General features: G+C 41.7%; 1 protein-coding gene across 1 annotated transcript in view; it reads left to right on the top strand.

The window, feature by feature from the left end:
• The window catches only part of LOC120304130 (discoidin, CUB and LCCL domain-containing protein 1-like), a 41,061-nt gene extending 25,802 nt beyond the window's left edge, over positions 1-15,259 (top strand). The window contains exons 10-15 of the mRNA XM_039334303.1: positions 8,886-9,054; positions 9,191-9,283; positions 10,309-10,399; positions 10,687-10,724; positions 12,476-12,598; positions 13,545-15,259. Coding sequence (XP_039190237.1) covers positions 8,886-9,054; positions 9,191-9,283; positions 10,309-10,399; positions 10,687-10,724; positions 12,476-12,598; positions 13,545-14,077 — 1,047 coding nt within the window. The 3' untranslated portion in view covers positions 14,078-15,259. The remainder of the gene's footprint in view (positions 1-8,885; positions 9,055-9,190; positions 9,284-10,308; positions 10,400-10,686; positions 10,725-12,475; positions 12,599-13,544) is intronic.
• Positions 15,260-16,063: the final 804 nt, after the last annotated feature.

The following is a 16,063-nucleotide window of genomic DNA, read 5'->3' on the forward strand; positions in this document are numbered from 1 at the left end:
TTGACAGCTCTGCGTCCCTCTTGGGTTGACCCCTTGAGGAACAGAGTGTGCTTGGAGGCTGCAGGTGGGACATTGTTATATGATAGCCGCAGCCTCCGTAGCCGTTAAAGAAAATTGTTTCATTAAAGCCTTCTTATTTTGATGAAAATACGAATGGCTGTCCCATGGGGTTATGGGAGATAAAACAAGGACAGAGACGTCCTGGTGAGTCGAGGCGGCCGAAGCGGCAGCATCCGCCTTGGCATTGCCTTCGGAGATAATACCGGGGAAAGGTTGGTGACTTCTAATATGAGCAGGAAAAAAATAGAGCGGGAATGGAGAAGGGATTGGAGTGTGAGAAATAAACTAAGGAGAGAGTCATCCAATGAAGGTGATACATATGAGTCAGATAAAGAGGTGAGAACTTTATATACATAAAGACTATCTAAAATAAGATTAAAAGGTTCAGAAGGAAAAGTTTGTAAAGCTAAGATTGTAGCGGCAAGTTCAGCACGCTGAGCAGAAATTTGAGGAGGAGTAATTTTTGTGTGCCATTGTTCACCCTCCTTCCATACACATGAGTCATAGGTCTTGCTGCCATCAACATAGAGGGTGACAGCGTTAGGAATGGGAAAAGAAGAAATAGGGGAATGCAGAGAAATTGAGACATTATTAAGGAGTTGGAAGTGAGGATCAGAGGGAATATGACAGGAAACAGATCCTGCCCAATCAGCAAGAGAAAGTTGCAATACATCTGAAGAGGCAAATAAAGGTTCCCATATAGTAAGAGACATGGGGACATATAAAAGAACAATATCAAATCCAATTAAACATTTTGCTCGAAAACGGCCCTTCGTAATTAAAAGAGCAAACATATATGGCAGTGGATTGATAGATTTGCGAGGGGTATTGGGGAGGTGAATCCATTCGACAATGGAGACCCTCCCCTTTTGATGTTGGAGAAGGGCAGCTGTAGGAATAGAGGGAGTATTAAATATAGCCAAAGACAGAGGCTCATTGGGAATGGCTCGGTCCACGCAGCGGGTGGAGAGGGCACTATTAATTAGGGCAAAGACATGTTTTTGAGTGGGGTTAAGAACAACAACAGAGGAGGGGGAAGTGTGGCCTCGCAGAGCCAAAAACAAGGGTGCCAATTGGGCAGTGGTGAGTGCAAGAAATGGGCGCACAAAATTTATGGTGCCCAAGATTTGTTGTAGAGCAACTAAAGTGAGAGGAGAATGGCAGGGAGTACCGGAATAGAATGAGAGGCTAGGACTTTGTGTCCCAGATATAAAAAGGGAAAATGGGTCTGAACTTTTTCCGGGGCGACAATAAAGCCATAAGAAGCTAAAAGCTGAATGAGTTGGGGAAGGACAGTTTGCACCGTGCCGGGAGGACCCGGTGCGGCTAGGAGAATGTCATCCATATAGTGATAAAGCAAAAAGTTAGGATAGGATTTGCAAAAAGGCAACAAGGCAGCGTCCACAAAAGCTTGACATATAGTGGGGCTGTTAAGCATGCCTTGGGGAAGAACAGTCCATTGATAGCGAGGAGTAGGTCGGGACATGTTAGTTTGAGGCAAAGAAAAGGAAAAAAGTTGTTTGTCATCAGGGTGTAGAGGAATGGTAAAAAAAAACAGTCTTTTAAATCAGTAACCGCCAAATCATAGTCTTTGGGGATCATATTTGGGTTGGGCATTCTGCACTGTAGCGGACCCATGGGTTTAATTATTGTGTTGATAAGGCGGAGATCATGAATAAGTCTCCATTTGCCTGATTTCTTCTTGACTACAAATACTGGGGTGTTATAAGGACTGGTGGTTGGTTCCAAATGGCCAGATTGTATTTGCTGATACACCAGTTTCTGCAACGCTTCCTTTTTTTCTAAAGTAAGTGGCCATTGGTCTACCCACACGGGGGTGTCAGAAAGGACCGTAAGCTTCGTGGGTGAAGGAGGCATTATTAGTCTTCAAGAATTAACTTCGCATCAAATTGAGAGAGGAAGTCTCTGCCTCATAAATTTGTGTGAAGGGGGAGGACGACAGGTTTAAAGTTAGCAGAAATGCCTTTTGTGACTTGTTGCGCAGTAAGCCAATTTTTACTGGAGCTTGCTTGTTGAAGTCCTCCCATTCCCCTGACTGCCGGTGAGGATTCGAGGGGCCAGTTAGAGGGCCATTCAGCTGTCCTTATGACTGAGATATCCGCACTGGAGTCTACAAGACCAGAGAAGGGAATGCCATTGATTAAAAAAGGCATCACCAGTTTTTGGGGAGTAATTTGCTTTGTTAGTGCCAATAAATCAGAGGAAGGGTTCCCAGAGTGAGGCGCGTACGCAGCCTCTGGAAGGGATAGCGCTGCACGCGGTAATAGAACCAAGCATGCCACCGTATCCCCCCGGTTCATTGTAACAGGGAGATTGGTATAAAATTGGACTTTTAGGGTGTCACCATATGTGGGATTTATCATACCTGGAAGCACAAACACTCCTTGTTCCCGGGCAACAGGTGTGGGGAGGATCATTCCCTCCGTTTCCGGAGGCAAGGGTCCGGAATAAAGGGTTTCAGTAACCGTGAGTAGGTTAGGGAAAGTAACAGAAAGATCAGAAGCCAATTTTAAATCAATGCCAGAAAAATATTGCGAAGCAGAAGAAGGAGTAGAGTCCAAAAAGGGTGCAGCCTTTGGAGAGGGGTTAGCTGCAGACCCCTCTGTTAGTTTCCCCGATTGGACTGAGAGGAACGACACTGATTGGCCCAATGAAAACCCTTTTTACATTTTGGGCACACAGTTTTGGGCTTGGCTCTGGGGATGGCAGCGGGTCGAGCCGCGCCGCCTCCCGGGGCTCTGCATTGCTTTTTAAAATGACCAGGTTTTCCACAATTGAAGCAAGTGCCTTGGGGTTGATTCCCCTTTTGGATTGCGGCTGCAAGAGTGTCCATTTGAAAAGCATTGGTTCCCACAATGTGGCAAGCTTTAAGAAAGTCCGCAAGCGTAGCCGTGGGACTGGAAACAAGTGGTTTAAGAATGGACTGGCAGTCCGCATTTGCATGTTCATAAGCCAATTTTATGAGGATTTCATTTGCCGCATCTCTGTTTGAAATTTGACGCTCAATGGCAACTTGCAGGCGATTCACAAAGTCTGCATAGGATTCAGTCGCGGTTTGGCGAATGGCAGAAAAAGACTGAATCGGGGTGCCAGACTCATCAACGCGAGCCATGGCGGAAAGAACACAAGAATTAATGATCGGGAATGCGAAGGGGGTGAAAGTTTGAGCCTGAGCATTAAGGGTAGCAAAAGCGCCTTCTCTGAAGAGTTGTTCCGCTGTCCATTGTGAACCTGGGTGATTAGCTCTGTTTTGTGCCTCTCTCTTATATTCAGATTCAAAGACTACGTATTGCGTTCCGTTAAGAAGCATACGGAACAGATCTTTCCAATCTTGAGGCAACATTCGATATGCGCTAGCAACTGAGTGTATCAGTCCCCTAGTATAGGGACTGGTTATGCCATAATCTTTTGTAGCCTTTTTCAATTCTCGGATCATAGCCAGGGGAAGTGCTTCCCAATCAACCACTATGCCCGCTGCGGTCTGTTGGTAAGTAACAGGGAACAACTCTGTCTCGGATAGGTCAGAGACGCTCAAATCACCATTTTTCAAAGCCTTTTGATAAGCGCCACGGATGATTCCGGGCCGGGAGACAGGCGGTAACGTGGCAGGAACAGGAGAGGCTGTTTGTTGTTTATCAGGATCCACTGAATTTTCAGGGGCAGAAGGAGGGTTAAAACCAGCTCCGGGTGGCAAGGGAGTGGCCAACATAACAGACGGACTTTTGTACGGTGGAGGGTCTAATAAAGGCTGATGAGGCGAGTCAGCATGGGTTTGAATCAGGGTATAGGCAATTTTCCAAAGGCACAAAATCTCTGGTGGGGCTCTCGGAGACTGATGGAGGACGGCACCAATTTTTCTCCATGTATTCACTTTTAAAGATCCAGACTCTGGATAGGATGAGCAGTTAGCCCATACGTAAGCAAACAATTTAATAGCCTCAGATTTAGAAAGGTGACGGGTTACTTTCTTTTCCTGATCAGTAAGATATTTTTTCCTGCCAAGTAGTCTCAGCTCTTCCACATGATGCTTTTGAGCGTGAGACATTCCACCCCCCCCATACTTACGAAGAGGAGTCAGTCGCCAGCAACGTAGTCGGGTGCACCAAGCCTATTCCAGGTGATAAGTAAAGGGTCAGCAGGGACGTATCCCTTAGTGGATCACGTCGGGGTCACCAGTTGTGGTGGTCTCCCATGAAGAATGAGACACGCACGTAGGTATCTCGGGATGAGAGCCCAGAGCTGACTCCAAGACCCTCTTTTATTGTTACAATAGTTTTTACATCACACGGCGTAATCAAAAGGCGTATACAAGGGCGGTTACAATGTATCACATAGCAGACACTTTCCAGATGCAAGGCTGTGCAGGTGGGTGATGACTCATCCATCCTGTTTCCCATGTTCTTATCAGAGCCTGTCCAAATGGCTGATGGATGTGTTCCGTGGCTGGAATGGTCTGTTTTGGTATGTCAAGGACTGTATGGGAGCAAGTCTATAAGCAAATCTATGCAATCATTCCCACACACAAAGACAGTTTTTCCCTTGTACCATCACCCTGCTAATATCCACATCATCATCATCATCATCAATTGGCAGGGATCTTGGAGGTCATCTAGTCCAACCCCCTGCTCAGGCAGGAAACCCTATACCATTTCAGACAAATGGCTGTCCAGTCTCTTCTTAAAAACCTCCAGTGTTGGAGCATTCACCGCTTCTGGAGGCAGGTTGTTCCACTGATTAATTGTTCTAACTGTCAGGAAATTTCTCTTTAGTTCTAGGTTGCTTCTCTCCTTGGTTAGTTTCCATCTGTTGCTTCTTGTCCTGCCTTCAGGTGCTTTGGAGAATAACTTGACTTCCTTTTCTTTTTGGCAGCCTCTGAGATAGTAGTGTCTTATGTCTAAAGATATTTACTCATGTAGTATGGCTGTATTACTATTATACTTCTCATCTATTACCTTCAATGATTGGTATCTTATAATTGTATTACTTCGTTGTTTATGTGTACACTGAGAGCTTCTGCGCTGGAGACAAATTTCTTGTGTGTCCAAACACACTTGGCCAATAAAGAATATTGTACCAATCTGAGCACTAATCAGATCATGAGACCAGAAATATATACAGTGTGCCTCAGTTTAATGGACCAATTAAGTAAGAGGATGCCCCTTGTTTCTAAATACCTGTTACATTTTAAAGTATGTCATCGTGGCCATTTATGTAATCTTGGTAATAACATCATTATGAAAATGATATAAATTACCATAAATGGCATCATTTGAGTTATTGCAACAATGACATAAATTATCACTGATGATGAGAGCTTTGATAATCTTTGCTTCATTTGAGTCACTTTGGATGTAATAGTTATGCTCATTATTTTGAGGAAAGATCTGAATGAAAATGTCCATGGAGTCCAAAGTCTGCTAAATGGGAGACTGCTAAAATAAGGTTTCATTGTATATCCAAGAACGGAACAAGGGAAAAAGTTGTGCAAAACTTTAGGGGAAAAAAAAACATTTCCAGAGGAGATTGGAACAAAAGCCAAATACAAAATGGAAAATCCCAAATTTGATTGATATGCAAAATGATCAATCCAAGAGAGATTGAATTGAAATTAAAGCTGGTGTATCAAAGTGTAACGTTTTGAGGTAGTGAGAATACAGGGAGTCTTCAATTTATGACCACAATTGAGCCCAACATTTTTGTTACTAAGCCAGACAGTTAAGGGAGTTTTGCTCCATTTTAAGACCTTTCTTGCCACAGTTATTTTTTTAAAAACAAATTTTATTGGTTTTTAATTCTTAATACAAAGTGCTTGAGACACACTGTGGTGCTGGGGTAATCAACAATCCAAAAACAAAACATATGTAAGTAACTCAATCAATACATCAAATATTCCTTCTCTATTTCCCTCTAATAACTTAAATATTTAAAATATAATTTCTAACTTAATTTTCTATTAATCCTAAACCTGTTTTAGAATTTTATGCAATTACAAGACCATAATGAAATTTAACTTTAAATACACACATTATCAGTTAAAGTATCCTTTCCAGATATATCCTAATTCTTTAATTTCATCATAAATCTTGTTTATTCCTTCTTCCACTAAAATTTCTCAGTTAAGCTAAAATATTAATCTATCCTATACATATCTAATCCATCAATCAATCAATTTCTTTAAGCCAGTGTTTCTCAGCCTTGACAATTTTAAGGCATGTGGACTTCAACTCCCAGAATTTCACAGCCAGCAATTCTGGGAGTTGAAGTCCACATGCCTTAAAATTGTCAAGGTTGAGAAACACTGCTTTAAGCTGACAAAATAATAACAACCTTAAATCATTTGAGTCCCTTATACAGGGTTCTGATTTTGTCCAATTAATTCTCTAACCTAATAACATCCAAATTATCAAACAAAACACATCATCTTATTAGAATCACATTTAATTAATTATTAGTTCAATCCCAATCTAGAACATCTCTTCATTTTTCTTCATTCCATTATATAGTAATTTTCATACAAATAAACATATTATTCCAAAGCATGCATTCTTACTTTATTTAATATATATATTCTAATAATCACCAATTTTTCTTATTTCTACTCAAAAACTTAATCCTTAAATCAATCCATAGTTCTAAAATGCCTTATATCCAGTATATATAATTTTAAATTTCTCTTTTCAGTCTTATTCTAGGCTTCTTTTTCTGCCAAGCAGGTTTCCACAACAATGCTTCCCTTTCAGCCAATAGGTCTCTCTTTGTTGCTTGTGATGTCGTTTGAGGCAATAGTAAGCTTCCTGTCCTCTGCATTGGGCCTCCATTTCTCTTATTCTTGTAGCCTCGCTGCTTTAAAGGTTCAAATCTCAGTCTTTGCTTTTTCTGATCCTCAAAAATATAGATAAAATGATTGTAGGGTGAGATAAGTTCCTCTGTAAAAGTCATCTTTTAATGTATTTTGGTTTGTAGAATAGTCAGGTATAATCTGAAAGTCACTTTTAAGCTTTAAAGAAGAATATCTGGTTCTTAGTTCTGTGGTAGTCTCTTGCGTTGTTGCAATTTCCTCTTTAATCTCCCTTAATTCCTCTTCTGGTATGTTTTGGTTTGTAGAATAAACAGATATGATCTGCAAGTCAGTTTGAAAGTATGGGGTAGAGTTGACTCTTCATTCTGTAGTAATCCTTTTCCTTATAGCACATATTTCTTCAGAAACCTCATAGATCTTTTCCAATATAAGCTTGCAATTTAAGTGAGAATAGGATTTCTCCATTTTAAAAATGATCAAAGAAAGTCCTTTCATCATCATCATCATCATCATCATTATTATTATTTAATGAGGGCTGTAATTAAACAGTGTCCACCCCCTCAGTTCCCACAGCTGCACCAGCTTATCTTTTCCAGAAATAATTTGAAGGTCAGGTCCTTTTTTCCAAAAAATAGTTGCAATATTAACTTTTCACCACTAGATGTCCTCAGTAAATAAAAAAACTTTTCCAGACACCATTTTTTCCCTTTTTTTCTATCTTTTAAAGGAAAGAGTGGAGAAAGAAATAATCTTCCAATATTAGTTACTAATACAAATCAAAAGAACATTTTTTTCTGTATCCCAAAATGATTGAAAATAGAGTGTAGTTTTTTTTAAAAAAAATTTTTTTTGTTCAACGCCTTTCTTCCCACACATACAGAAGCTGCTTTTTCCAAACAGGGAAATGGTTCCAACCAAGTTTTTACAGGCAAAAAAAAAAAAAAAACAGGTAAGGGAAAGAAAGGGGTAAAAAGGGTCTCACCCGGATCCTCCGCGGTGGGTCTAGTATCACTTAGCTGTAATTGTGACTTCGGCTGGTGCAGCAGGATGATCGGCCATCTTGCAGGACGATCATTGCTCCGTCGGAAATAGCTGGAGCTGCGGGAGAAGCTGCCGTTGTCCCGCGGTCACCAGCAAAACTTCTTCTCAGTGGTCGCCCCTCCAGGGCGACTTTCGACCCACTGAGGGGTCTACCAATGCAGAAAACCCAGCCGGACTGGAGACGAGTCCCCAGACGCGACCAGCGTCACCGCATACCGGAACCGGAAGTCCTTGCCACAGTTATTAAGTGAATCACTGCAGTTGTTAAATTAGTAACACAGTTGTTAAGTGAATCTAGTTTCCCCATTGACTTTGCTTGGTAGAAAGTTGCAAGAGGTGATCACATGACCCTAGGATCCGGCAACTGTCATAAATATGAGTCAGTTGCCTAACGTGTGAATTTTGATCATGTGATGATGGGGTGCTGCAACGGTCGTAAGTGTGAAAAGCAGCCATAATTCACTTTTTTCAGTGTTGTTGTAATTTTGAGTGGTCATTAAATGAACTGTTGTAAGTCAAGGACTACCTGTATTCATGCGAAGAGCAGAAAAAGAATCCAAGGCCAAAGAGAAAGGTTGGACGTTCAACTTTTGGGTCAGGGAGAGGGCAACTGTAGAGCCCAAGGAAGAACTGAAAATGCTTTTGAAATTGAAAATCCAGTCTCTGTGGCACTCTAAGTAAAACCTACAATTCATGGATTATAGTTTAGCACAGAGGTCTTCAAACATGGCCCTTTTATGACTTGTGGACTTCAACTCCCAGAAGTCCTCAGCCAGCCCTGGCTGGCTGAGGAATTCTGGAAGTTGAAGTCCACAAGTTGCCAAGTTTGAAGACCCCTGGTTTAGTTTATCTGGAGCACAAAGGAAAGGATGGCTGTGTTAGATTATGCCTCATTTGAACAGTGAGGGTGTTGCTTTTATTTTGCTGACCTCTGTTCTTCCTTCCTGCACTGAAACCATCCCAGATCTTCGAAGGCAACAGTGACAATTACCAGGAAGTCTCCAACGCCTTTATCCCACCCATCCTGGCCCGTTACCTGCGCGTTGTACCCCAGAGCTGGAACCAGAGAGCTGCACTGAAAGTAGGGGTGCTTGGATGCCAAACCCTTCGTCAGAAAAACAATGGGGCTGAAGGTAGAGTGTCCAATAATATTTGGAGGGCTGCAACTTCCCTGTCCTTGTTCTGAAATTGAGGTGATTGGTAGCTTTAGCAGACAGTACCTGTGCTGTCTTGCATTAACAGACTTGGCTGAAATGATTCTCTTTGCAGGCCAGAATAACCCAAAGGTGTTCCTTGGGGTGACCAGCACCCCAACCATTTTCACAACAATCCCAGGGATAGTGATCAATCCAGAAAAAACAGGTAAGACTTCTTGCTCATAATGCCAGAAATAGTTTAATTAAACTTTAAGATAAGCAAGGGTAGAATAGGAAAGAATTAACAACTGCTTGTTTTCAAAAAAAAAACAAATCGGGTAATCAGAAAGGCTGCGATCCTGTCCACTCAACAAACTAAGAATGGATTTATACTTTACATTAAATCCTGAAATAGTTGACTTGGCCAAGAAACTAGTATGCTTCTTAATTTATTTTTTATTTATTTAACAGCATTTATAAGCTACCATAGTCTGGAAGAACTAACTATGGTTTATGACTAAAGGTATTGTGCTTACCAGTCAAAATGTGATTCATTCACTAAGCCATCATTAAGTAACCATGATTTAGAGCATGGATAGCCAACCTTTTGGCTTCCTTGGGCCGCACTGAGTGAAGAGGAATTGTCTTGGGCCGTATATAAAATATATAATATAGTTTTATAATATAAAATGACATAATAATGTTAACAGTTTATGATCTTGTGAGCCATATTACTAGCTGTCCAGGGCCTTGGATTGGACATGCCTGATTTAGAGTATAAATGGAGTCCAGATCATAACAATTAAATCATTTTTCCAGGTGTAGTTTAGTGCCATGAAACATTGTGGTGTATTGAATGAACTGTGGGTTCCCACGAGGCTGTCACATCATCCTTTGCCTTTACATGACGTCTAGTATGCTCTGAACTGCAAGCAACCATGCTCCATAATTAATCCAACCCTGTAGGATATGACCAGGCTGAGCCTGAAGGAGGGGTCAAGCACGTCATAAGTTTGGAATCCCTTCATACTCACAAGAGAGTCCAGCTCATCTTGAATTCCATGGACTCTTATCTACCGCCAATTTGTCTTGACCATAGTAGTTCAGATTCCTGTTGAGATATAGCAGGGAATAAACCAATACTCATTTGAGCAACCTGGATTCCTGTTTTTGTGCACTTGGTAAACCCTAGAATATTGCGGGGAGGTGGGCTTGAAGCAGCCTTTGGTGATTTATTTACTCTTTTTGCAGGTCCTCCATTACTGGTGGTGCTCCTAGCTGGAGGTTCACTTTTGATTGCCGCCACTGTCTTGCTGCTGGTCTTTCTCTGTTATAAGAAGAGGTGAGTCTTGCTCCTTTATCCCTGGAACTTTTCTGAACTCATCCCCAAAGATGAGCACAGTCATGGGTCCACATATCATGTGAAGCTCAAAACCAGCAAGTCCCATTTATTTATTTACATCCTATCTTTATTACTTTTGCAAATAACTCAAGCCAGTGTGGCTGGCCTGGGAATTCTGGGAGTTGAAGTCCAGATATCTAAAAGTTGACAAGGTTGGCAGAGAGGCACCCTAATCCACTCTGTACTTTTCAACCCAACTGTTTTTCATCCCTTCTTCTCTTTGGCAGGAAGGCACCAATCCAGAATGATGGCAGCTTTATAAAAGGTAAAGCACCAAACGATGCAGAGCATTAAAATAAAATAGTAGGAGGTTTGCCCTGTTTCGGGTTAATGAGCAGATCCTACCTACAAAACCAAACTGATGCAGACACCCTGACTTGCTTATCTAAGGCTTTTGCATATTGGAAATTGTCTTTTGCCTTTTCTGAACACAGATGGTCGAAATTGCCCTTTGCATTTCAGCACAGGAAGCCATGGCTTTTTATGAAATGTCCCAGGATTTATTAGAAGTTTGCTGATCATTCTGTGTTTTAAGCTGCTTTATTGATTTACAGAGAAGAGGGCTTTGTTTTCTTCTTACATCCGCATGCAACTTTGGGACGGCATATGAAAGTGCAGCACATCATGTCTCCAATAAATGAAGAACAGCTTCCTTGTAGCCTGTGCCAACTTTCCCATTTATTTTTCTTCCTTTTTGCAGCCTCTTGATTTTATTTTGCTTTTTTTGCAACAGCTGTATTTGAAAGGAGTCACTTGAATTCAGAAAGTGGATAAACACTCAGAACATCTTTCTCTGAAGCCTTTAATTTGCCCCATGGGGACTTATGTTCAAAGCACTAAAGTGGAGTTGCAAATTAGAGGGACAACGGAGGAGTTTGTAATATTTGTTTTACTGTGTCACTTCTATCCAGTTTGGGTTTTAACTGTAATTCAAAGGTTTTCAAATTTTTTCTGGCTGCAGAGTTAAATTGTTTTTAACTCAGGTTTCTCCAAACTTTTGGTTTGCTTGGGCTGCACTGAGTGAAGAGGAACTTTACTTTAGATATAAATTATCTAAATAAATAAATAAATAGTCTTGGGCTGCGTATAATATATATAATATACTTAATGCATAAAAATAACAAACTTTCTTTTTTTGAATTTTATTCAAAATTTTATTTATCTCAAAATTTTATTATCTCTAAATCTATAGATTTATATTACAAGCTTTTCCAGTACCCTTCCTAAAACTCCAGACAAAGAGGCAAAGTTCTCGTGATAAAAAAATTGGCTATGTTCTAGTAAACTCCGCTCTAATTGCATTTCCTTGTTTAGAAGTCAAGTTTCAGACTGTCCCTCTTTTTCCTACAATAAAATTAATTCATCTGCATACTGAAGTTCATAGCACATATATTCATAGTGCCTGATTTACAACTATTCATTTAATAACCATTCAAAATTACAATGGCACTGAATGAAGGGACTTAAGTTATGACCAAAAATGGTGGCTCTTGCATTCCCCCCCCCCCCCATGGTCACATTATCAAAATTTGGGTGCTCGACAACTTATGACTGCGGAGGGAGGCGCAACTCTCACACACCCGGATATCCTTTTCTCCCATCTATGCCTCTTTGGGGCCCACCACCTGGCCTTGCTGTGGGGGTGGGGCAAACCAACTCAAAACTTTAGCCACATGTTGCAAACGATGGCAGGAGAAACTGGGTCCTAAAAGGAGTCAGACTTAAATCAGATTTAAGACAAGCTTAATTTTGTTTCTCTTCTTTGATATTTCTGAAAATACTGAGACTTTATAGAGCTGCCACCACTTTCCTATGTGTAACATACACAACACTGCTTTGGATACACAAAGATCTGTATATGGAAAGTGAATTTATAAATACCAGATGAGATTAATGGTGATTGAAAAGCAGTGCAAGTCTTGCAGAAAATGTTTTAAAAATCACTTTAATTGCAATATGCCCATTGGATTCTAGCTTCTGCTGGTTTCTCTAGATGACCCTGCAATTCCATTTTAGGTTACTTGATACCAGAAGCCAGCCAGGTATGTTCCAGGGGGAACTTGCAACTGTCTGCCTCTGAAATTGCCTCCTTTCCTGGGCCAGCAACGCCGGTAGATCTTACTGGAGCTCAGTCACCAGGTATTTTCTCCTAGTGCCACCTAAGAGATCATGTATCCTCTTCTCCTGTCCTTAATATTGGAAGGTGTAGAATCATAGTGAAATCCCATATATGTTCAGGAGGATCTATACCAGGGATGTTCAATTTGGCAACATCAAGACTTGTGGATTTCAGCTCCCAGAATTTCCCAGCCAGTATGGATGGGTCATAAAATGGGGCAAAGCTCACTTACCTAAAAACTGCCTTTTTTAACAATGGAAATTTTGGGCTTTTTGTGATCATAAGGCAAGGACTTGCGGCAGTGCAGAAGAAGTGCTGCATTTTTTTTTTCTACCATGCTAGAAGGGGCTTGTTGTCTTCCGCTCTTGCCTGCAGTGGAAGATGTTGTCTTATTGCTGATATTGAAATAACATTCAGCTGTTCATCCAGTCAGTTTGGTATAAGGAATGGAGGTCAGCAACCTCTCATTCTTTGCTTTAGCACAGGGGTCTCCAAAGTTGGTGATTTAAAGCCATACTGATTGGGGAATTCTGGGAGCTGAAGTCTACAAGTCTTAAAATTGCTAAATATGAGCCATGGTGGCGCAGTAGTTAGAATGTAGTACTGCAGGCTACATCTGCTGACTGCCAGCTGCCAGCAGTTCGAGTCTCACGAGTTCAAGGTTGACTCAGCCTTCCATCCTTCTGAGGCCAGTAAAATGAGGATCCAGGTTGTTGGGGGCAATATGCTGACTCTGCAACCCCTTAGAGAGGGCTGTAAAGCACTGTGAAGCAGCATATAAGTCTAAGTGCTATTGCTATTGGAGACCCCCTGCTTTAGCACATCCAGCAAACAGCCTTGTGCATCTGATCAAAGCAGAAGAGTCCGTATGTCAGTCAAGCCTGAACATTCAGGGGTTTCCAGAGTCATGTCTCCATCCTCCTACAGGAATGTCTCCTTCCCTCACCCTCTCCTTCTTCTTCGCAGAATATGCTGAGCCAGACCTGGTTCAAGTCAGCCCTGGCTGCCAGTTGGCCCCATCCACTTTCAAGCCAGCCATGGACGAAGGTTACACTCTGCCCCTAGTGGTGAATCCCTACGATGTTCCAGGCAAGCAGCATGAATACACGGAGCCCTTGCCCATGGAACCGGAGTACGCCACCCCTTTCGTTGAGCAGCCTGCAGAACTGGGGAGAGGCCCTTGCAGGATGAACCTCGGTGTCCAAATGCTCCCTTTCTCTGAAAGACTGGGGGGCTCTCTAGCTCCACTGGGGCTCCACAAATCTTCACTGCAATATGATTTCCCAACTCAGTGGCTGACAGAGAAATTGGACAACCAAGCAGGTGACACCAGCCAGCAGGAAAGATCTAGCCAAACTGACCTTGGCTGCCTGCCGCTGCCGCCTCCTCCTCCTCCAAGCGAATGGATTCCAAGCCCAGGAGATACCGCCTCATTTCAGGGCCGCCATTTCCAACAGAGAAATTCCCCCTATGAACTTGTCTATCACAAACCCTTGTGAGTCCTGCAGGAAGGAAACCTTCCAATCAGGCTGCTGTGAAAAAGGCTTTAGGGAAGGACCCAAAGCTCCACTCCTTCAAGTTCAAATTGACATGTTCTATCATAGTTCTTCAGTGTTGTCGATAAAGGTAAGGCCAACCAATTGCTGCCCAGTTCTTTTTTAAGCAAGGAGACTCCAGTAAATAAAACTGTGGCCTTCTTTCTATGGGGCAGCGAGTGGCTCAGTGGTTAAGACGCTGGTCTTTTTGGCTGGGAAGTCGGCAGCCCAGATTTGAGACCCAAGCTCCATGCGACAGAGTGAGCTCCCTTTCTTGCTCCAGTTCCTGCTAACCTAGCAGTTCAAAAGCATTCAAGTAGATAAATAGGTACCACTTGGTGGGAAGGTAACAGAGCTCCATGACATCATGCTGGCCACATGACTTGGGAAATATCTTTGGATAGCGCTGGCTCAATGGCCTTGAAATGGAGATGAGCACCCCCCCACACACAATTGGCAATGACTGACAGAGTAAAATCTTCAGGGACTCCTTTACCTTCTTCCTATGAAATCTGCATTCAGCATCTTGCTGTGCTCCTAGAATGATCTTGATGTTTTGCAAAGAACAATATGTCACCATCTTTCCCTCGATGTGCAAACGTCCACCGGTGGAGGAATTAAATCTAGCTTTGAGACTGATGATAAAATTGTATTTTCCAGTTAGACTGGTTTGGAGAACACATGACAACCAGACAAAGGAACCCAATTTTTTCTCCTCATATATCTTACTGCTACCTCCTAAGATTTTCCATCTGAGGACATTGCCTTACTCTACCTAACAACAGGATCAGCTGATTACATCTACAAAGGACAATCCTTCATTTGATCCATGCTTACTTTCCCTGCCCAAGCTGGGGAACTTTCTAACTAAGTCTCAGGTTGTTAAACTCATGAGAATGACAAGTATTCCAACAATCTTTGTTTGCCTGCATTGTAATCCAAAAACAACAATGAGGCGTGGGGATGTAGATTGCATTTATAATTTCTTTTGGCTGCCTTGCAGATATTAAGAACAGATGTACAGTACATCATGTTATGAGATTCCCAGCTGAAGGAAAAGAGCGAATCTTCATTCAGCAGAGCTCATTAAACTTACTTTCTATTCTTATTCCCTTGAAAAAAACTTTGTAAATCAAATTTTAAAAATCTACTGCTTTTTTTCCATACTCCCCTTGCCATCTATTACTAACAAATCTGCTTTGAGTTTTTAATTTTTGCTCCTATTCAGAAATGAAAACTCAAAAAGATTTCTCTGGCTGTAGTAGATGTTTGCATTCTGTTTAATAGTCAAATGTAAATGCTCTCCAGGGATCAATATCCAGGGAAGATTTCCAAGAAAGAGGAGGTGAAAGCCATTGTGATCATCACAAGGTTTATTAAAGGTAAATACAGGAGAAAACATACCATGTTCCCTAGGACAGACAATAGGTATGTATGTTGTTGGAATATCTGTGCCAAGGAGCTGGTTTGTACAGCTTTTATAACCACATGCAAAACAAGATATATGAGAAACCAGCCTAGCAGTGAAATGCCCTTCCTGTAAATCCCTCAGTGCTTTGCACCTGGCATTACCTGTGTGCATTCCCAAAAGATGCCTCGGTATGCATCTTTTATACTAAAAGGTCACAAAGTGATTAAACTTCACATTAGCGTGCTTCAGTGTATACACACTTACATGCATTTTACAGTAATGAAAAAGAAACATGGTTAGGAATGGGGATTCTCTGGCCTCCTATGTTATATATTTAAATATAGCTGCCCTCTCCCATAGATGCAAATACCAAACAATAAAAGCAGTTAAAATATACATCAGTGCAGGCAATCCAATTAAAACAAGCATTAACAGGGATAAACCAGAAGCCGCACAGCCACATCAACTCCAGGCCTGAGACCAAAATCAAGTCTTAGTGTTTTTCAGAGTCTTAGAAAGGAGGGTACAGCCATATTTGC

Source organism: Crotalus tigris, unplaced genomic scaffold (genome assembly GCF_016545835.1).
Source record: "Crotalus tigris isolate CLP2741 ecotype Arizona unplaced genomic scaffold, ASM1654583v1 scf7180000017628.32516253702:7417878, whole genome shotgun sequence".
Classification (NCBI taxonomy): Eukaryota; Metazoa; Chordata; class Lepidosauria; order Squamata; family Viperidae; genus Crotalus; species Crotalus tigris.